Genomic DNA, 21,457 nt, shown 5'->3' with positions numbered 1-21,457 from the left:
AGAATGCTACTTACATGTTGCATCTTTGACTCAAATACACCCCGGCTAAAATGGGAACGGCTTGTTAAGTGTCTTACTATTTGCTTGCAGGCTTCGGTCTTGCCCGAACCACTTTCTCCGCTGGAAAACAGAGCGTTTGGGTTATATTAGTTACAGTGAAAACGTTATGTGATGTCTGATCTACAACCTGGCTAAAGTATATCCATCATAACTGGGTTTAATGGAGATGAATTACTTCAAATTGGACTTGACAACACTGGTACTAGTCGAATTGAAATAAACAAGGGGGAGAAAGGGCTTGAATATTCTTACCCCAGTCCTCTGGGATAGGAATTCCCATGGGCTTTTTGCACACCTTCAAAATAGCACAATGGTTGCCAATTGAAAATGCTACTGATTTGCTGTTTTGCACAACGTCGTCGACAATCTGCCACACACCTGAAACCAATCTGCAAAAAGCGCTTCCTTGTAGCGCTTTCAGGGAAATCCCCAAAAGTGGATTCACCCTCCGGAAAGCGATACACTCCTGCAACCAATTTGCAACACTAGCGAAAAAGACCTGTGCGTTAACATTGTTGCGGTTTCTACAAAGTCCCTCCCCCTGGCTCTCTTCTCTGATCTTCTGGTGAAGCGATCGCCATTTTTTTTTCTCCGAGCGAGCGGGGATAAACGCACCAGCGAGCCTCTTTCAGTTTAGAGGCTTCCCCGGCTTCAGTCCCTCCCCTTCAGTCACTAAGCACAAACCACAGAAAAGCCCGTTTGCTGAAGTATTTTCCCTTTATTTTTTACACATTCATTCAGCCGAAAATCGGGCCCGTGAGAGGGGGGGGGATTTTTTTTTTTCACTCGGAGGGAGCGTGGCAACGATCAAACGATCAAACGACAGCTCAAACACACTAGGCAGCTGGATGGGTCTCTCCGTTGCAACGAATCTACACAGATTCGTTACAATGGGTCTGTTTTTTTTTTAAAAAAACCTTCCTTAAAGGGAAAGGGGCTGTTTGGGAGCATGCTAACGGCTGCCCATTGGCTGCTTGACGGCCAGGGGCGGGACGAGCTTGGCAATAGCGCTTCCTTTCTAGCGATTTCTGCTGAGACCGGAAGCCTGTGGGAAACGCTACAAAACGCAACTGATTCCACTACAAAGGCAGGTATGCATAACGACGAATTCCACTATTTTAAATGGCGATTTTTCATTCAGTGACCAATTTGCAACAAAGATCCCGGTGCGTAAAGCCCCCCAATCTTGTCGAACCAAGAGCTAGAATTTTTAGAACAAATAGTTGGTGCCACAACATGGAGTATGGGTCCAATTAGAAAACAACGAAAGGTTCTACAAAATATAAGGAAATTCCCAGCCTGTGATGGAGGTAGCTGTGTAGACCCTGCTGTGTGAGAGCCGCTCCTGCTGGTGAGTTCCCTAACAGCTACCTGCAGCTTTTCCAAGTACTGGGGGTGGGGGTGTGTGTGAGGCCGTCTGCAGAGTTCTTCCAATGCAGAGTTCTGCCGTGCATCCCACACGGCCTTTGTCCCTATTGCTTGTGTCAAAGTTATCTGGGGTGGGAGGCAGGAGAGGCTGTGCCGTGGATAGATGTTACTGCCAGTATGGAGCTGTCTGGTTAAAAAGAGGAAGGCTATCAAATTGCTCATTGCTGCTGGTTCAGCTCAAAACGTCTCTAATCTAGCGCTCGTATTCCTGAATGCAACAGGCTTGGCCCCTAGTTTCAAAATAAGCAGCTTGCCTTTTATGTTTGTTGTATCAGACAGATTTTTAATTTTTTTAAATAGCAGATGTGAGTAACTGTAAGAACTTCTAAGAGAAAATCTGTTGGGATACGAGAACCTTTGTATATACCCAAAGAAATGTAACTTTTCTTCCTGCCCCCTTTCTATTACGTAAACTACAATAACATTTCGATTTAAAAAACCCAAGTTCGATAGGGCACTTTCCATGTGCTTTTGCGACTGGATTTTCCTGTGAGAAACAGAAAATCTATCTTCTAAAGTTCATTGAGAGTGGATTATCCACCGTGTGTGGAAGGATTGTACAGCCTCCATATGACTGGCAAAAAAGTGGCCTCCTTTACAGACTATTATAGGGCTGGCATCACTGACACATGCCGTGCATCCCACACGGCCTTTGTCCCTATTGCTTGTGTCAAAGTTATCTGGGGTGGGAGGCAGGAGAGGCTGTGCCATGGATAGATGTTACTATGGAGCTGTCTGGCTACAAAGAGGAAGGCTATCAAATTGCTCATTGCTGCTGGCTCAGGTCAAAATGTCCAGTTTTGATTTCACGTCAACCTTGTGTGAATTGAACCGCCCGTCTTTATTTTCTGTCTCTTCCTGCAAGATCCCCCCATTAAATTTAACACATTTGCCAATGTGATTTTGACATCAGCAGCACAGAACTGGAGCATGAACGGCACATCAATGTCATATTATATGCAAGGGGTTTAAAGTTTGGTTCCCAGCGTTTGTATCACTGGGAACCGGTCAACGCTTGACAATTTTACTGACGTCCCCGGGGGGGGGGGTAGTCTTTTGCCGAGGGACGTAGCCGCCGCCACCTGAGCCCCTGTTCCGCTTGCTTTCCTGCCAGCGCCCCTAACTTCCCACTGCCCACTGGGGGGCGCTGCCAGCAGCAGCTGCACAGTGCCATGCTGAGGGGGAGCCCCAGCCATGGCAGCCGCTGGAGAGCACCAAAGGTGAGCTGGCAGCAGAGTGGCAGGGCAGCCCCTGAGGCAGCAGCCAGGGAGGAAGATGAGGAGGAGCCATAGCCCGGTACCAACTGATCCACGGACTGGAACCGTTTCTCGGACCGGGGGTTTGGGACAGATGGAAACCATACAAACCTATTAGAATATCACCTCTAAAACGAGCGGAAGGAAACGTACTCAACAGCCAGATATGAAATGGGAGTGGGGAAGGGCACATTTGGGCATTCCTAGGCGGATCAAGGGAAGTGTTTATAAACAAAGATGGCTTTTTCACCTCAGGATAAAGCACTGGGGACGCCTCTCCCGAAAAAGCAGATGAAAGGCCCTTTCTGCACAGGCAAATATGTGTGGTGGGAGAGAGGAGCTGATCTTCCCAGAGTTGCTGAGGTAAAGCTGGGTGACCTGAAAAAGAATACATCAAACTTGAATCAGCTTCTCAAAAGATAGTACAGCCCCCTCTTTTAACAAAGCGCTCACCATGCTAAGGACCTGATCTGTCAGAAGCCACAACGGATGGGTGCTGAGCACCCGAATCGTGGGACCTACCTCTCCACGCTTTGTCCCCATCTATAGGCTGCCCCTACCCCTCCTTCTCTTATCCAAACCACTGTCACAAAACAGGAGGAGAATAGATGCTTTCGAATTATGGTGTTGGAGATGAATGCTGCCAATCCCATGGACAGTCAAAGTTACCAACAAGACAGTTCTAGAGAGGAGCAAACCAACTATGTCACTAGAAGGCAAGATATTACGGCTAACTTACGTTGGACACATCATGAGATCAGACTAGTTAGAAAAAAACATTTGTCATGGAGGCTCTGCTTTTTACATTCGTTAACGTCTCATTGCTTTAGGATGCTTAGGGCTGATCCTGCATTGAGCAGGGGGTTGGACTAGATGGCCTGTATGGCCCCTTCCAACTCTATGATTCTATGCCAAATGCCTGGTCATGACCAACATCTGTAGTTCTAGCTGGTGATTCTGGTCCCTGAAGCAACTGCCTTTCATTTATCTTAGCACTGTGAGTCTAGTGGCTGCACTCAAGAGGACACCAGTATCCCCACTGCTGTCAAATCAAGAAGATGCATGTGACAGTTCCACGAGGAGTTCCTTGGCAGAAATCTCAGGGCTCTCCGGTGCCTCTGAAACAGGCACTCCGGTGCCTCTGAAACAGCAATGAATTATTTGTGATAAAACATCAGTAAATGTGCAATGCTTTCCTATCATGTCTGAGTTGCTCTTTTCCTCCCCTGCTTCTCTTGGGTCTTCTAAGTTTAGTCCCTTCACCACTACTCCTTGCTCCAAGCTCTTAAGGAGCAGTCGGGTTATCTTGTCCTATTATCATCATCCTCCCATTCCCCATTTTTAGTGCATGGTCATTTAATTGGAATGCAGAAGAAACTCAGAAGAGATGAGTAAAAGGAAGTATGCAGGAGTGGGCATCCAACATAGCCGTTTCCAGGAAAATGCTTACCATTGGGGAATAAATGGGAAGTTCTTTAAAGGGGTTGACCAGCAGCAGTATATCTCCAATGTAGGTCTGAAAAGAAGAGACAATAAGGGTAGAGTTAGCTGATAATGGATGGAGAATGAATTATGCTCTTCTGTTGGTCCGTGATTTCCTTCAGAAGAAAAGTCTGGTGGTTCAAGGGTTCAAATTCTGCCAGCTGAGAGCCGAAGCAGAATGAGATCCAGGTTCTGGATTCCCAATGAACCTCAGCACAATTTGGAAATGCAAAACTGGATTGCGGAAATATGGAGGCTGCTTGAATTCTTTGATTAGGGCAGGATCCGAGCAGAGGGACAAATAAATATTATTATTATTACTAGCTTCAAAGCCCATTCCTAAGAACGGGCCATGAAAGGGTCCCCTCCCTGGCCCCTGGGCAGGCAGCTTAAGGTGGCTTTGGGCTGAAGCTCGCAGCCTGATCAAGTGGGGCAGGCAGGAGCTGACCAGCTCATTAGCAGGGCCAGGACAGAGCTTCTTAGCAGGCAGTCAGCAGGCCAAGAGGCTCTCATTAGCAGGCCTTCCACCATGACCCTTTGCCCAGGGCCCTTTGCTAGCTGCACCCTGATTGGCCCTATTCCAACTGGAACAGCCGGACACATTCCACCCACCAGGCTGTTTCACAAATATATAGAGGAACCATGGATAAGGATTTTATTTCCTAATCTTATCTCCCCCCAGCTATTTTTAATTCCACGGTGCATGAGAAGAGGTGCAGATGCCCCGTAAAATGAATTGCGGTGTCTCTTCCATGTTATTTGAAGCAGCCCAGTAAAGAAACCTAAGTAATCAAACCCCAAAACTGGGCACAACCCTAAAATGCCCCGCATTACATCTGCTTTGTCCCTGGGCTGTATGGAAATTTCAAAAGACGAGTGCCAAACTCTTCACGAAAGAGCAGCACTTCACCAGAAATTCATGACAAATTGTAAGACGGATATTGAGACAATATCATGCATGAAGAGTTTCTGGGCAACTGAAGCCAGGAAAAGCTACTCCTTTCCTAACCTTATAAAATCTGGTCATGGCTGAGGCCTGTGAGCTACAAGGCTCTATGCCACTGCAAAGTGACAGAAATAACCCCCTACTGGAGCCATTTTGGTGGCTGAAAACATCATGGTGGGAAGGCAGTAGCCTCTCCTTCTCTTCTTGTAGCACAATTCCCAACAGAATAGAGCTCCCTCTGATCTTGCAGTGATGTTTCCTGCACTATAGTGGTCTGCAGGGAACATGAGTTGGTTTGGAGGAATCCAGACAATCACCAATAAGACCGAACAAAAGAAAAATGTGTGTTAAATTTCTCCCTTTCCCCCACTGGTTTCTCTAATTCAAGCTCAGATATTTTGGATTCCCTGAACCAATTTTGTAGCCTAAGCAGTGGTTCAAATCCTGGCTATTCCCAAGAGTCCCTTGTCCATACCAAGTTCTTGGGGGAGCTGTACCCCACTGCAGAGTATTGTGCTGGACAAGCATTTCTCTTGTCCCATGTTACAGCTAGTCCCGGTTGGCTTGCAGCATTGGGAAGAAATGGCTGGTTAGTGGTTGTGGTGGAAAGTTATGGCAATGCCATTGGGTTTTCAAGGCAAGAGATGAGTAGAGGTGGTTTTGCAATTGCCCGAGTCTAAGTAGGAACCCTGGGCTTCTCTGTTGGTTCCCCTACAGACCAGGATTCAGGAATACCTGGAGACTTTGGGAGTGAAGCTGGGTGGGATTTTGGGTGGGGAGGGGCCTCAATAGAGTACAATGCTATGGCGTCCACCCTCCAAAGCAGCCATTTTCTCCAGGGGAACTGCTCTCTATCACCTGGAAATGAGCCAAGGGATCCCAAGTTCCCAACTGGGGACTGGCATCCTTAATTGGCTCTCCTTAACTTCCAAGCTCTGACAAGGATGAGCTATTTTGGGTCATGGTAGCTACAGCTACAGGCTTTGCAGGAGCTTTCGGCATTTCTCAAGGCTGGTAAGGTGGAACTCTTCTGGCAGGTCTATGGATGAGGCCAGTTTTTCAGGGCATTGATCTGGTGGGGCCCCCCAAGGAAGACACTCACTGCCAATTTTTTGACATCTTTGGTGGCAACCAGTTATTGCATCACCGTCCCCCTATAGGCAGGTGTACTGCTATAGGATGGGGTTATTTTTACCGCCATGTTACCAATATATTATTGTGCTTTTCGATTGGATTTTATTGGGGCTTAATGGGGGGGTTGTGTTGGAACCTATTTTGTAATCCAACATGAGCCGGTTCGCCGGGAGTGGTGGGTAATTAGTCCAATAATAACAAACTAATGAATGAACTCACATATATCTGATTGTTACTGAAGCGCTTCTGAATCTCGTAGAGTAAACTGCTATCTGTCAGCTCGCTCAGAGTAGCCAGGTCATCATTTGGCGCAGGGGGCATTAACTTCATCTGGGAGAATGCAAAAAAGACGTCAAAAAAATTGGGACAACCTGATTTCCATATACTATAAGCAAGAGGGAGGTAGCTGGACCATTAGTCGCCAATGGTGTGAAAAGAGTACTATAAAGAAAGATTGCAGAGAAGCTAAACGAATTATTTGCATCAGTCTTCACTAAAAAAAAAAGATTTTGGATCTTGTGTGAACAGCTTTCAAGCAAAAGGATATCTGAAAAAGTGAGTCAAAAAATTGAACATTCAAGAACAGAGAAATCAAATTAATCATGTCTAGTCAACATGTGCCCAAGTGCTCTTAAAGAATTCAAATGTAAAGATGCTGTCTACTCACTGGGACTGAACTGAAGTAGAAACTGTGTACAAAAATCCCAAAGAATGCTCTACAGTAGGAGTGACCAAATTGTGGCTTTCCAGATGTCCATTGGACTACAATTACTATGAGCCCCTGCTACGGTAGTCCATGGACATGTGGAGAGCCATGGTTTGGCCACCTCTGTTCTACAGGTTTTTAAGCTGGAATTGTAAACTGCTGAGGGTGGACTCAGTAGACTTGAAGGCAGCAGGTTTCAGTTTGGTTCAGGGCCTTCATAGAATCACAGAATCACAGAATCATAGAGTTGGAAGGGGCCATTCAGGCCATCTAGTCCAACCCCCTGCTCAACGCAGGATCAGCCGTAAGCATCCTAAAGCATCCAAGAAAAGTGTGTATCCAACCTTTGCTTGAAGACTGCCAGTGAGGGGGAGCTCACCACCTCCTTAGGCAGCCTATTCCACTGCTGAACTACTCTGACTGTGAAAAACTTTTTCCTGATATCTAGCCTATATCGTTGTACTTGAAGTTTAAACCCATTACTGCGTGTCCTCTCCTCTGCAGCCAGCAGAAACAGCATCCTGCCCTCCTCCAAGTGACAACCTTTCAGATACTTAAAGAGGGCTATCATGTCCCCTCTCAACCTCCTTTTCTCCAGGCTGAACATTCCCAAGTCCCTCAACCTATCTTCATGGGGCTTGGTCCCTTCATGTTTGATGCAGGGATGCTGAGCAGGGATACAGAGCATCTGATACCCTCTGCCAGGAAAATCCCCAAGGGAGAATCAGCCAAACCTGGTCCCCCACCAGTGTATACTATCACTTTTTTTAGAATAAATGGACACAAATTCTGAATCCCAAAGAGAACAACTAATTACAAGGAACGTGGTTACTTTCTCAGAGTAACTCTCAGAGCAGCCGCTGAAGAGAAATTATACGGGAGCCTACTGGTAGGCATCCCACACTAAACTCCAGAGTAGCCAATGGAAGTATCTTTAACTTCAGCTTGGTGCAGTGGTTAAGGGTGGTGGCTTCTAATGTGGGTTTGATTCCCTGCTTCTCCACTTGCAGTCAGCCGAGTGACAGATAGTCCTGATAGATCTGTTCTCACAGAATGGTCTCTCTCAGAGCTCTCTCAGCCTCACCGACTTCACAAGGTGTCTGTTGTGGGGAGAGGAAGGGTAGCTGATTATAAACTGCTTTGAGACTCCTTTGGGCAGTGAAAACCATATTTTCAGTCTTGGCCCTCTCTGGTGGAATGAGCTCCCGGAGGAGATTTATTGATTGATTTATTTGGATTTCTATACCGCCCATTCTTTGCAGTTCTGGGCCCTGCCCCGTTGGAGCTGACTAAGTTCTGCTGGGCCTGTAAGATGGAGCTCTTCTGCCAAGCTTTTGGTTGGGGCCAGTGATCCCGTACATCAGTTGGGGCCCCCCTGGATAACCCCACATGGTCACCGACTACTGACAATTTTATATCTGAAAGAAACTGTTGCACTGAGATGTAGGTAGGTTTCAATTCTATGATGCGCTTAATGTTTATGTTTTTATTAATGTTTAAGAATCTTTGTGCTGTATCTCTGAATGGGTGAGAGTCAAACAAATCTGTCATGGTTTTATCTACGTTGGCATTCCAGCTAACTGATCTTGATTTCAGAATCTGTGGGTCCACTAATTCTTTCGTTTAACCGCAGGTTGGCTATGGGGGGATTAAATATCATTTTGAAAGGCAAATGATCGCTATCATGAAAGGACGTTATCTTGAATGATCTTATGCACTGGACAAAATTTTTTGATACAATAATATAATCTATTATGCTTCTTCTGTCCCCCATCCAGTAAGTAAATTCAGCTGGGTGATCCCCTTTTATTGAGCCGTTTAACATACATAAATCCATTTGGCTTAGCATTTGAGTCAGAAGAAATCCTGAGTCAGAAGCATTTGAGTCAGAAGAAATCTTTGGAAAATCTTATAAAGGCAACGCCCTATATTCATCATCAGGTTCATGGGTTTTATAGTTAGCATAAAGCTTATTATCATCTGGTCTGGTGACTTCTTCTGGTAGTAAAAAGTTCCTATTAATGTTTATGCTTTATTGTTGTATAACAGACTACTGTTGTTCATCACCTGAGCCGCTACAGAGGGCAGTATACAAATTAAATAAATAAATAATGACTGAAAGCCGGGTATGAAACCCAACTCTTTTTCTTCATACACTGATATCCCAGACAGTAATATTTTCCCCCAAAAACGCGTCAAATCCTCAGCCTTCTAGTGGAAATAGCATAATAGTAGCATAATAAAGGGAATGGTAATACTGGGATTAATAAAAAATCATGACCAGGCATTCTTTTTTGACCAGCAACACAAGGCATCTTCACAGCGCTATGTAATCTCCCCTCTTCAAGGACATTTCCCTCACCCTACATTTACCTGCGTTGAGCAGTGGGTTGGACTAGATGGCCTGTATGGCCCCTTCCAACTCTATGATTCTATGGTTCTGTGATTCTACCAGGAGCTAACTTCCTGCAAGGACAAATCCGCCCATAACTGGGTACCGTTACCTATGTTGCCAAAGATTTCTATATCCCAATAAAGGAGCCCTTTGCCTTCTTAATGAAAGCAACCACGAATGGGCAGATAGTTAAAAATGGTATACTGCCAAACAAAAAAGAAAGAAAGGTGTTAATCACTTGATGTCCTAATTTTGAATATGTTTTTCTCCTTTCTCAAATTATCTTCCAGAAATTTATTTTTAAGTCCATCTTAGTTCAAAGAGCTAAGTTTTGGAGATTTTTAAACAGAAGCTGGATAGCCATTTGACAGAGAGCCTGATTTTATGTAGGTTCAAGGATGTGGCAGGTTACAGTGGATGAGCGATAGGGTTATGAGTGTTCTGCATTGTGCAGGGGGTTGGACTAGATGACCCAGGATGTCCCTTCCAATTCTATGATTCTAGGATTCACATATGTTATTGGGCTTACGAATAATGTTGGGGAATGGCCTCTACTAATTGCAGCCACCTGAGACCTTGTTAACATTCCCCATTCTACTGCCTTTGTGATTCCCCAAAAAAGAATGGGGGTGATCAGGGGATCCTCATAGGCAAAAAATGACATGTAGCATGTGCAGAGTCCATGTGTAGCATGGAGTAACTATCCACTCCTTCTTTTGGGGAGTTAGTTCTGGGGGAAGGAGTGGAAAAGTGAGGGAGATCCATCTCTGCAAACGCCATGTACTCCTTTGTAGGATCCAACCCTTGGAGTTATATTCTACGATGGCTATAATTTTACAGAGCAATGGCTTAAAATGTCTGTATGTGTTACTTTTCCATAACGGTCAGTGTGATTCAAAAAATACTTTTGAACACCGATAATCTGGTCAAGTGGCAGCCCCGGTCGCCATACCCGAAAGACTCAACAAATGTTTTAAATGAAAAAGGAAGAAATAAATAAGAGATTCGTGTAGTTTCGAGATCAGTAGTCATCAGTTGTCTCGACCAGGGCCAGGGCCTTTTTGGTCCTGGCCCCTATCTGGTGGAATGAGCTCCCAGAAGAGCTGAGGGCCCTGCGGGAGCTTCCGGTGTTCTGCAGGGCCTGCAAAACGGAGCTCTTCCATCAGGTATACGGTTGAGGCCATGGTGGTGTGGAAGATCGGGTCTGGGCTCCCACTAGTGCTAGGCAGCATTAGGCCATGGATTATCGATGGCCCCCTCTTCCCACCCCATTATTAGGTGTCTTGGCAGGGGCAGATTGTGCAATACCGTCATGTTTTGCATTGCTGCTTGTCATGTTTTATGTCCTGTATGTTTTAATGGGGATTTTACTAGGGTTTTTAGTTAAGGATAATTGTAACCTGCCACGAGCTGGTTCCAGGAGTGGTGGGAAACAAACAAACAAACAAACAAACAAACAAACAAACAAACAATCCCAGGAGATCTCCTGCTCCCGCTGGAAAGTTGAGAGCCCAGTGTGCTTGCCCAGAGCCTTGCCATCACATCTTGGGTGGGTTATCAGATGCTGCTCCACCCTCCTGACCATGTGGACAAACATCTGTCCAGATGATGCCACAACAATCTCCACTCGTTTGCTGACTGGCAGGGTAATACGTCAATGCATACAGTGCTTGGATTGAACAACAGTAACAGCTCTCACATTTTCCAGAGCTAAGACACTAGCTGCTCCTGTTACCTGTTCAAGTTTTGTCGTGCTGTCCCCTGTGAGGCTTTCAAAGGCCTTATCTTGTGGCTGCTGCTTCCACGCACCTTTAGCGACATCTTTGAACATGGTGTCTCTTTCCAACATGCTGTCTTGCTTGGCGATTGGCAAGGCCAAAGGGTTGCTGTGGAGGAGAGGCAATAAAACAATGAAGGACTTGGGAAATTCTAACGCAGCAGAGCTCAGGGACAAATGCAACTATAAGTGACCCTAAGTGTGAGTTTGTTCATGCCCTTGGGATACCAACATGTTTCTTATGTTGGAACTAGGGGCCAAGCCCATTGCATTCAAGAATACAATGGGCTCTAGATTAGGGGGGTGGAGTGGAAGAACTCTGGACAGCCTACCCCTACTCCCAGGACCTGGGAAGGCTGCGGGCAGCTGTTATGGAACTCACCGGCAGGGGCAGTTCTAATATGGCAGGGATCTGCAGCCTCCGAGCCTCAGAGGGAAATGGAAAAAGGAGGGGGTGGTCAAGGGTGGGGGACGGAAGGCGATTGGTTGGCCTCTGGACAGACAGGCAAGCCGGTTGGAGACGGTGGCACTCAGGGGCAGGACAGCTGCCCTGAGAGGGTGTTAAGTGCTGAGTGGCACTTAAGCCATGAGACACACTCCTCCTCCAAGGTCTTACCAGAAATATATAGTACAAGATCTGCGGTGTGCATAACTGAGCAGACTATAAAGGGTGTCCTGCAAGGGGCATCATAGATGTATATTTTAGCATAGATAGGATAGGAACTTCCTGATGATTTTCAAATTGTCTCCTCCATTGTCCTGATCGGCTCAACAGGAGACTGTCTGCTTTTTGAGTGCACTCCCTCCCTGCAAAAAGCAGTTGGCAGAAGAATGAATGTGGGCAACAAACTGCCAGATAGTTAGAGCTCTCTCTCTCTCTTTCTGCACATAGACTTTTTTTCCTGAATAAAAACTATTTTATTCTTTAAGCAGTCTGGTGCCCTGCTCTCTCTGCATCTTCAAAGTCCACCAACATCTGACCCACTCTGTTGGTCACTCCTCGTGGCAGTCACATGACCTACAGTTCCCTGTTCTCTGCCCATGGGTTTTGCGATTGCGCCATCAAGTGGTCAAAAGAAACAATGCTTTTTAATTCTTGGTTTTCTATCATTCCAAACAGCCTCAAGTGGGTCGCCATGTTGGTCTGAAGCAGCAGAACAAATTTAAAATCCAGTGGCACCTTTAAGACCCACAAAGTTTGATTCTACATGGTATTTGAGGAAGTGTGCATGCACACGAAAGCTCATGCCTTGAATAAAAACTTTTGGGTCTTAAAGGTGCCGCTGAACTCTAAATTTGTTCTATTGTTCCCAATGAAATTGTTGAATGATAGCGGGATCTGATTGCGGAATCTTAACTGATTGGTTCTGAAGAGATAAAGCCCAGACAGACTGGGAAATAGAGCGACATGAGCCTGTGTTCTCATCAGATGAAGAAGAAGAAGAAGAAGAAGAAGAAGAAGAAGAAGAAGAAGAAGAAGAAGAAGAAGAAGAAGAAGAAGAAGAAGAAGAAGAAGAAGAAGAAGAAGAAGAAGAAGAGTTGGTTCTTGTATGCCGCTTTTCTCTACCCGAAGGAGTCTCAAAGTGGCTTACAATCACCTTCCTTTTCCTCTCCCCCCAATAGACATGCTGTGAGGTGGGTGAGGCTGAGAGAGCCCTGATATTCCTGCTCGGTCAGAAGAGCTTTTTCAGTGCTGTGGGGAGCCCAAGGTCACCCAGCTGTTTGCATGTGGGGGAGCGCGGAATCAAACCTGCCTCGCCAGATTAGAAGACCACACCACTACACCAAGCTGGCTCAATCTAGTTTCATTATGAGGAAGGTGTGGTGAGAAGGGAGCCATGAATACAGCCTCAAGCTTCTTGGAAGCAAGGCAGAAGAAAAGTGGGCCAGAGAGACGAAAAGATACTGTCCATAGGTCATGGCTAGCTTGTACAACTGGGGGATCCCCAGTCCCCTTTCCCCAGGGGACTACCATCCCTATTCTAGAATACCAGCGCCGTTCCTATTCCCAGGGATGCTGGAAAGAAAACAGGCAGAGACTTCGTAGTACCAGCACACTCATGTCTTGATTTGCAAGGAAATCAAGGGGGCTAATGAGTTCGCCATTATGAACCCCTTTCCCCTCTAGCAATACTAGTAAACATATTCATTGCCCTTCAGAGGATGGGTACTCACAGCTTATTTGAGAGCGTCGGCAGGTGATGGATGATCTCTTCATAGGGCCCTTCATCCTGCAAAGCAGCGAGGGACTCCTTGCTTTTTTCCTGCCAGACCGTTTCCGCACCCAGCAGCATCTCTTTAATGAACTCTGAAGCGGCAACGTCTAATCGTGACGCGAGGACAAGCGGAAGAAAAAAAGCGATAAGAGAAGTAAAGCTGGAATTAATATTACAGCCCTGATTAAAACCAGTAAACAAGAGAAGGGCCTACACAGGGTCAAGTCACAAACAATGAGAATAAGGCGATTGAAGACGATTCTAAAACAGCTCGTTGATTCTGAGAGTGTATGAAAGAAGACGTTTTGGTAGAATTTGCTTCTAAATATGGAGTCTTTCCCTCATACCAGAGGGTCTAACCCACTTAATGTGCTGATTTTAAGGCTGCATTCTTCCAGTTTAGGGTAAGTACTTTCGATTTTGCCTTGACCAGTGGACCTGGCGACCCTAACTTGATGCTGTCAGGATCAGTCCCTGCTCTCTGCCATGATTACTGTTCAGTGAACCTGTCTGACTCCATATTGTATGCTGTGTCTGTGCTGTGCCTTTGCTGGAACGTTCCCATGTAACCAAAACGTTCCCATGTAACCAAAACCCCTGCTTGTAGTTTTCCTTTGATTTCCCATTGCTTTGATCCTTGCATTTTCACATTGCATATTCTCCCTACTGTGAAACAATGTTGCCCGGTTCCTGTAAATAGCTTATCAGCTAGCCTGAGGCGCCGGCCTGACTAAGGCCATGCTAACTTCAACACCTTGGCAGGAAGCCTGGGATGGCACCTGGGTGAGGGGCTCCTCCCCTCCCTTGGGAATGCTCAAGTTTTGGGTGGGAGAAAAGTATTGATAAGTGCCTACTGTTCTTGTATCAAACAGATTTGACTTTGAACTTTATAGTGATCTGATCTACTGCCAATTAAAGCTTTCTTCTTATAGAAGTTTTGGTTGTGAGTTTTGTCAGCGCTTGCCAGATACTACAGTTGGGATTCCTTGTTAGGACTAAATGAAGAGCTCATATCACATCAGTGCTCCCCCAGTTCCAGATTGCAGACTGGATCAGGTTCAAGGTTTTGGTGCTCACCTTTAAAGCCCTTAACGGCCTAGGATCCCTGTATTTATGGAACCACTTCCTCTGCTATACCCCCCAAAAGAGCACTAAGATCTCAGGATCAGCACTTGCTCAGGATCCCCGGCTCAAAAGAAGTCAGAACCTTTTCAGTCCTGGATCCGACCAGGTGGAACGCTCTCCCTGATGAGATCAGGGCCCTCTGGGACCTTCCCCAGTTCTGGAGGGCTCTCAAGACAGAGCTGTTCTGCCAAGCCTATGGAAGGGGCTAGGAAATGAATGCTGAGGAAACACAGGCCTCCCTGTTCAAGAACAGCAATATGCCATTCACAAAAACACATAAGGTTCTTAGAGAGGTGGGTTAAGAATACAATGTAATTAACATATTTTAATGTAAAGCATTTAAAAGCTGTTTATCAACGTAAATGCAATGTAAGCGTTTTGCATTTGCCTTGTTACCCATCCTGAGCTAACAGGAAAGGGTGGGCTATAAAAATTATTACTAATATTATAAGGAATGACACTCACCAGAAGGCTTTTCATCATTACAGTTGAGCAGACTTGGGTTGGCCCGATGCATCAGGAGGAGTTTCACAATATTCACCTAGCAAGGGGAGAAAGCAATAAAGTGAGGCAAAGAAGACAAAAAAAAGAAGAACCAAAACTGAATCCCTTTCATCTGGTTGCTATGTGTATTATCCTACCCTCCCAGTTTTGTTTTGAGTCTTATGCAATAACATTTCCTATGTCCTGAACTGCTGGCCCAGGCTAGGCCGATCGTGTTAGAATCAGGGGTAGTCAAACTGCAGCCCTCCAGATGTCCATGGACTACAATTCCCACGAGCCCCATTCTCGGCCCAGCCGCCTCATGGCAGTTTACCTCATTTACATCATTCATACCCCATTCTTCTCTCCAATGGGGACAATGGCATCTGAAGAAGTATGCATGCACAGAAAAATGCTTTGGCAGCCATAAGGGTGCCACTGGACTCAATATTTATTCTACTTGATGCTTTGTTTCAGACTGCTGTGATGTACCTTGCATTGTCATGAGAAAGGTAGACTATAAATACAGTATCTAAACACCGCCCGCGGCGCCGCGGGCACCGCGGACTAAATAATTTGCTAAGGGGTAATGAGGCGGGATCTGTCCGTGATGAGGAAGGGTCCGGATTGGACTCTTCCTCAGGACAGACAATCAGAGGGATCAATCGGCAGGCGCAAAGCGCCTGCCGATTGGTCCCTCTGATTCCCAGCCCCAGCAACTGCAAGCCGCACGCAGCGCAGCTCACAGTTGCTCCCAGCCTGATGCGGCGAGAGGCGCAAAGCGCCTCTCGCCACATCAGGCCGCTACCCGAAGGAGCCCCCGGCAGCCGTGCTCCACGCGGCTGCCGGGGACTTCCTCCCCGGCGGCCTGACGCTGCGAGAGGCACAAAGCGCCTGACGCTGCGAGAGGCACAAAGCGCCTCTCGCCGCGTCAGGCCGCCACCAGACAGAGGCCCCGGCAGTTGCACGAAGCGCAGCTGCCGGCACCTCCCTGCCTCCGCCGCTGCCGCGGGCCTCCCTGCCGCCGCTGCCGGCACCTCCCTGCCGCCACCACCACGGACAGCTGCCCCCGGCGCACGGAGCCGCCACAGACAGCCGTCGCCGCGGGACACCATGCCGGGTAAGTTCCTAGCGCCCACTGTATCCCTCTTACAGCAGGCTATCTTTCTAGTAAAACCATATTTCAAAAGGTCTTTCCTCCTTTGCCCATTTTTGTTTTCAGGTGCCAGAATGAAAGATAATAGGACACGTCTCTCATATCTATGGGTTAGCCGTTGGAGCCATAATGGAAGGTGTGCATTTCATATGGTCTCTATGGCTAGTGAAGTATATCCGTTTCACAACCTTCACTCTTACCTTTATCATATTATAGGTGCTGAAGTATCATCATTTTATTATTAAACGTGAAAGAGTGGCAGAGGAGAAGAGGGGCAAAAGGGCACCTGTCTTTTTTCCCCTTCTTGGTCTAACAGGTAGGGTTGCCTGCTGGAAAATTCTTGGAAATCTGGAGTGGAATCTGGGGAGAGTAGAGGAGAGGGGACCCCTGGGAGGGGGGGAGTATGGTGCCATATAGTTCATCCTTAACAGGCACCATTTCCTCCAGATCAGCTGTAATTTCGAGAGATCTCCAGGGCGCACCTGAAGGATGCTAGCCCTACTAACAGCATGTCTGAGCCTCAGAACAATCTGCAAACCCACATGAAGGAACAGGTTAAAATGGCTTCTCAGGCTGTCCAAGCCCATGGCCCAATTCAGAGTGGGATCCTGTGCCGCATATTGAATAGCGGATTCAATAAGGCACGGAGATGCTCATGTCCAAAACATCAGCTCTTATATTGATTGCCAACAGCTGAACAACCCATTAACCAAACTTAAATACAGTCGAGGGATTAATGCCAAACCCTGTGATTGGCCCTAAGCAGAAGATCCTTGAATGGACCAATACCTGGCTGGATCCTGTGTGTAAGCAAATGGATTTCACGTGTCTCCGATGCCCAAATGAGGATCCCCACTCCCGGTCTCCGTGATTCCACATACACTACAACACCCCATTTAAAGGCCTTTGGGGAAATCTTATCATGGACCTCCCAGGGCTGCATCTAATTAGACCCTGAATTACAAAGCAGGCATAACTAGTATGGTGCTGCCTTCTAATTGCTGTTGGCTGCCATTTAAAATTCTGATCATTTCCCCCCACTGCGAAGCAAGGAATGCCAGGCAACCCCTTTGGATGAGATACGGTTCTGGACCAGAGTCAAGAAAGGTTCCTTCAGCCACGCTGCGCTTCCTGCTGTCGGTGAAATAAACTCCGTCGGAATCTTTTCCTGCATATCACTGAGGCAAAGGTATTCAAGGTCTCTGCTCATTTCAGTGGTTTTTGCATCTCCTGCTCCTGGAGTGTAAAAGACCGGCTGCCTTGGCATCGTACTGATTTCATTGCATGGTCAGAGAAAGCAGGTGCAGTGCCTTGGATATATTTAGTGCTCCCTGCAGCACAGGAGTCCACCGCTGCACTAGGCTGAGTTTGGAAAGCTGTAGAAGATGCATGGGATTATAGAAATGCCTCTTGTCATGGATGCCTGGCGTCAGAGCAATCCTTACACTAGCCCAGTGGCTATAGAGCAAATGCACTGGCTGGGCTCTTCAGTTCTTCCAGCAGAAAAGTGTAGGGTTGCCAGTTCTGGATTGGGAAATACATGGGCAAATTGGGGATGGAGCCAGGAGTGGGTAGGATTTGGGGTAGAGGAGAAGAGTTGGTTCTTATACCCCGCTTTTCTCCAGCAGAAGGAGTAGCCTTACTAATTGCTTTAACTTTCCCCTCCTCACGACAGACACCCTTGTGACATTGGTGGGGCTGAGAGAGCCCTGATATTACTGCTTTATGAGAGTAGCTCTATCAGGGCTGTGATGAGTCCAAGGCTACCCAGCTGGCTGCATGTGGAGGAATCGTAGAATCATAGAGTTGGAAGGGACCTCAAGGGTCATCTAGTCCAATACCCTGCAGTAGTGGTCCGCAACCCTTTTATCACCAGGGACCAGACAACACTTGACAATTTTACTGAGGCCCGGGGGGGGGGAATAGTCTTGCCGAGGGACATTGCCGCCGCTTGAGCCCCTGCTCCACTTGCTTTCCTGCTGGAGCCCCTGACTTCCTGCCGATCGCTGGGGGGCACTGCCAGCAACAGCTGCACAGTGCCATGCCGAAGGGGAATCGCTGGAGAGCACCAAAGGTGAGCCAGTGGCAGAGTGACAGGGCAGCCCCTGAGGCAGCAGCCGGGGAGGAGGACGAGGAGGAGCCACGGCCCGGTACTGACTGATCCACGGACTGGTCCCGGTCCTCGGACCGGGGGTTGGGGACCACTGCCCTGCAGAATGCAGGAAATTGACAACTACCCCCTCACACACACAGTGACCCCAATTCCATGCTCAGATGATGTGCCTCCCCAAGCAGAATCTCTGGCCTAGAAGAAATTGGCCTCCTGATCCCAAAGTGGTGAATGGCTTTTCCCCAGGCGTGCAAGAAATGGACACAAGAGCCAAGTTCAGACACAATCCCTTCTGCCCACCCACTCACAATCTGCCTAAGTTCACAGAATCAGTATTTCTGTCATATGACTATCTAGCCTCTGCTTAAAAACTTACAAACCACCTTCCGAGGAAGCCATTTCCACCGAGGAACCATTCTAACGGTCAGGAACTTCTTCCGCATATTTAGCTGAAAATTCTTTTGAATTAATTTCAACCCGAGTCTCAGATGCAAAAGAAAACAATTGTACTTCATCCTCTATATGACAGTCCTTCAAGTACTTGAAGATGGCTATCATATCATCTCTTAGTTATCTTTTTTCCAGGCTAAACAGACCTGGTTGTAGTCTGCACAGCACTTTTACCCAGTCCCAGTTCAAATAAATCCCTCCCATCTACGCTAAATTCGATTTCTATTTTGATTTTGGGCGCTTTTCCCTCTGCAACATACCTGATTGATCTGGAGTGACCCTACCTTTCCTCTGTGATATCCAGAAGTGGATATAACCCTCGATATTTTAAAATCGCCATCAGTATATGTGCAGATTTCTGCTCTTTGCAATTTGACTTCCTTCATGCCTCGGAGCAAAGTAGTCTTCCCTTATTGGCCAGGGCATCAGTTCAAAGACTTCCTGGTTTTCAATTGTAAGGCTTGTCTTAAAGTGACTGCGCTCCAGAAGCCCTAACTTCTCTCAGCAGAGATTTGCCTCTTGGTTTTATTCCCCCCTCCTCTGCTGTCTCCAATCCTCCCCCACTCCCTTGTTCAAGAAAAGAGACTCCTGCTGCACTTGGCTCCCCTCCCCGCTCTGAGCTTCCTCAATTAAGTGCAGAACACTTTCTGTTTCAATTAGGGGAGGGGGGGATAGAGGAACTCCTGAGTTCAAATCTATCTGAATTCAGCAGGATCCACAACGAAAAAAACAAAGTACGTGCCGAATCAGCCCTGGAGCCGGGAATCAAACCAGATTAGAAGCTGCCACTCTTAACGATGATACCAGGAACTTGAGTGGAGCATAATGCCATGGAGTCCACTCTCCAAAGCAGCCATTTTCTCCAAGGGAACTGATCTCTTTACTCTGGATATGAGCTAGGGACTGGGAGCTCTAGAATAGTGGAATGAAAAATCATTCCCATTGGAACCTACAGCTAACAGTGCAGCTCTGGCAGGTTAGGCCCTCTCCCAGTGTCAGCACAAATTGTAAGCAGTGTGGTTCACGGATGAATGTCTTAGCACCAGCTGTACATGATGGGCCAATTGAAGCTTGTTGCATCTTCAAGTTTCCGCAAAGACTAGAATTGCCCCCAGGGGCACAAAAGCACTACAGCGCCCTAAGCAGGTTCAATCATGACTCTGCAGCAGGTCTGGCAACTGATGTTTCAGAAAATTGCCTGGCACAGAATTAGGATACCAGTCCCAATCCAAAAGTATTGCAACAAAAGCAGCTCTTTAGACAGGAAGCCAGTAGCTCTTAAAAGCACGGACTTGCCTGATTTTGTCAGAGCTTGGCTGCCAATCAGAGAGACCACTAAAAAAGACCCTGGCTTCTATGCAGAGGAAGGCAGTGGCAAACCACTTCTGCTTATCCGTTGCGCCGAAAATCCCATCTGCTGAAACTTCCTGGGTTCACTATAAGGCCATTGTGACTGGACAGCACATTTTACTTTTTAAACCATAAGCAAACAACACCCCTTGGGACAGGAAAACACATGGTGATGCAGAGATAGGTGGAAGGACATTCCAGCAGCGCACCTGGCCAGCTCCATACCTTGCTAGGGAGAAGATAGGCGTGGGAATATACAACCTCCCCAGAAGAAAGGATTGGATCCCTCTGAGGAAACAGCACCCCAGTGAGAGGAAGGGGTCATTTTCCAGGAAGCAAACCTTCAGATCTTTGGCTCACACCTTGATATAACATGGGAAGTCACAACCACATGGTCCAGAAATAAAACTCGTAATTTCCCCAACAATACAGAGCAATAGATTTCTGAGACTGGAAACAGGAGATGGAAGTTGAGGCTTCACTGGAAGGGTCCCCCTTTGCCCTTCTCCCCTCTGGGCCAGGGTCAGGGTCGTGATCCATGTTGACCCTCTGGTGCTTTTAAATGCGAGTTCCTACTGGGAACTCTCACAGTTGTGATATGGCTGCGAGTCCCCATAGTTGACTCGCACACTCTGTAATATGTACTTCGCCCCTAATAAGAAAAAGGTCTTGCTAAAGACACAAATCTATGTGGAAATAGATGAACGGTTTTCATCAGAGCATATTTACATTATGTGAATGTTTTTTTCCACTCTGGATGGAGTAGAAATAAATGATACTGAGGAAATTGAAAATTCATAAGGATGGCAAAGAATTTACAGCACCCATGATTACCAATGCCATTTAATTTCCAGGGCTTTTTAACGGGTTTATTCCTCATTTAACAATTGAGCTGGCTCATCTATTTAGATTCTTGTTTGTAATGGTGTCATTGCATTTCCCAAGAGCATTGCATTGCTATTCATTCTGCAAACACTATATCCACGCATCACAAACTACCCATGCATCTGTATGGAATTTTAAACAGCTAACACAACGATCTATCACTTTCTTGCCTGCGTTTTCCACATGACGTTTTCTAAAAATATACACTATAGAAATTTATACTCCTTTCTGAGCAGGAGCCTTGGAGAAAAATAGCTTGTAATTAATTCCAAGGGGAAACAGCCATTAGGTTAGTGGTTAGTGAGTATGTTCCCATCGAATTTCTCTGCTTAATCTTGAAATATGTTTTAAACTTTACTTATTCTTATTTCATTACACCATGCGTGGCCATTAATTGGTTTCCATAGCTCAAATGCAATCACACACAGCAAACAAATTTATTTTGTTCTATAAATCATATTGCAATGATACAACTCATTTAACATGGATGTCAACATG

At 46.6% G+C, this 21,457-nt stretch overlaps 1 protein-coding gene across 3 annotated transcripts in view; it reads right to left on the bottom strand.

Moving 5' to 3' along the window:
* MYO16 (myosin XVI) overlaps window positions 1-21,457 on the bottom strand; it is a 167,649-nt gene that overhangs the window by 52,051 nt on the left and 94,141 nt on the right. For all 3 annotated transcript variants that reach the window (XM_077314411.1, XM_077314418.1, XM_077314403.1), the window contains exons 8-14: window positions 14,991-15,066; window positions 13,360-13,507; window positions 11,143-11,293; window positions 6,526-6,636; window positions 4,195-4,260; window positions 2,995-3,122; window positions 15-120 (exon numbers count right to left, since the gene is read on the bottom strand). In XM_077314411.1, the coding sequence (XP_077170526.1) occupies window positions 15-120; window positions 2,995-3,122; window positions 4,195-4,260; window positions 6,526-6,636; window positions 11,143-11,293; window positions 13,360-13,507; window positions 14,991-15,066 (786 nt within the window). The remainder of the gene's footprint in view (window positions 1-14; window positions 121-2,994; window positions 3,123-4,194; window positions 4,261-6,525; window positions 6,637-11,142; window positions 11,294-13,359; window positions 13,508-14,990; window positions 15,067-21,457) is intronic.

The sequence above is a fragment of the Paroedura picta genome, chromosome 1 (assembly GCF_049243985.1).
Source record: "Paroedura picta isolate Pp20150507F chromosome 1, Ppicta_v3.0, whole genome shotgun sequence".
NCBI lineage: Eukaryota > Metazoa > Chordata > Lepidosauria > Squamata > Gekkonidae > Paroedura > Paroedura picta.
The sequence above is the reverse complement of the archived record's forward strand: the minus strand, read 5'-3'. Positions and strand labels throughout refer to the sequence as shown.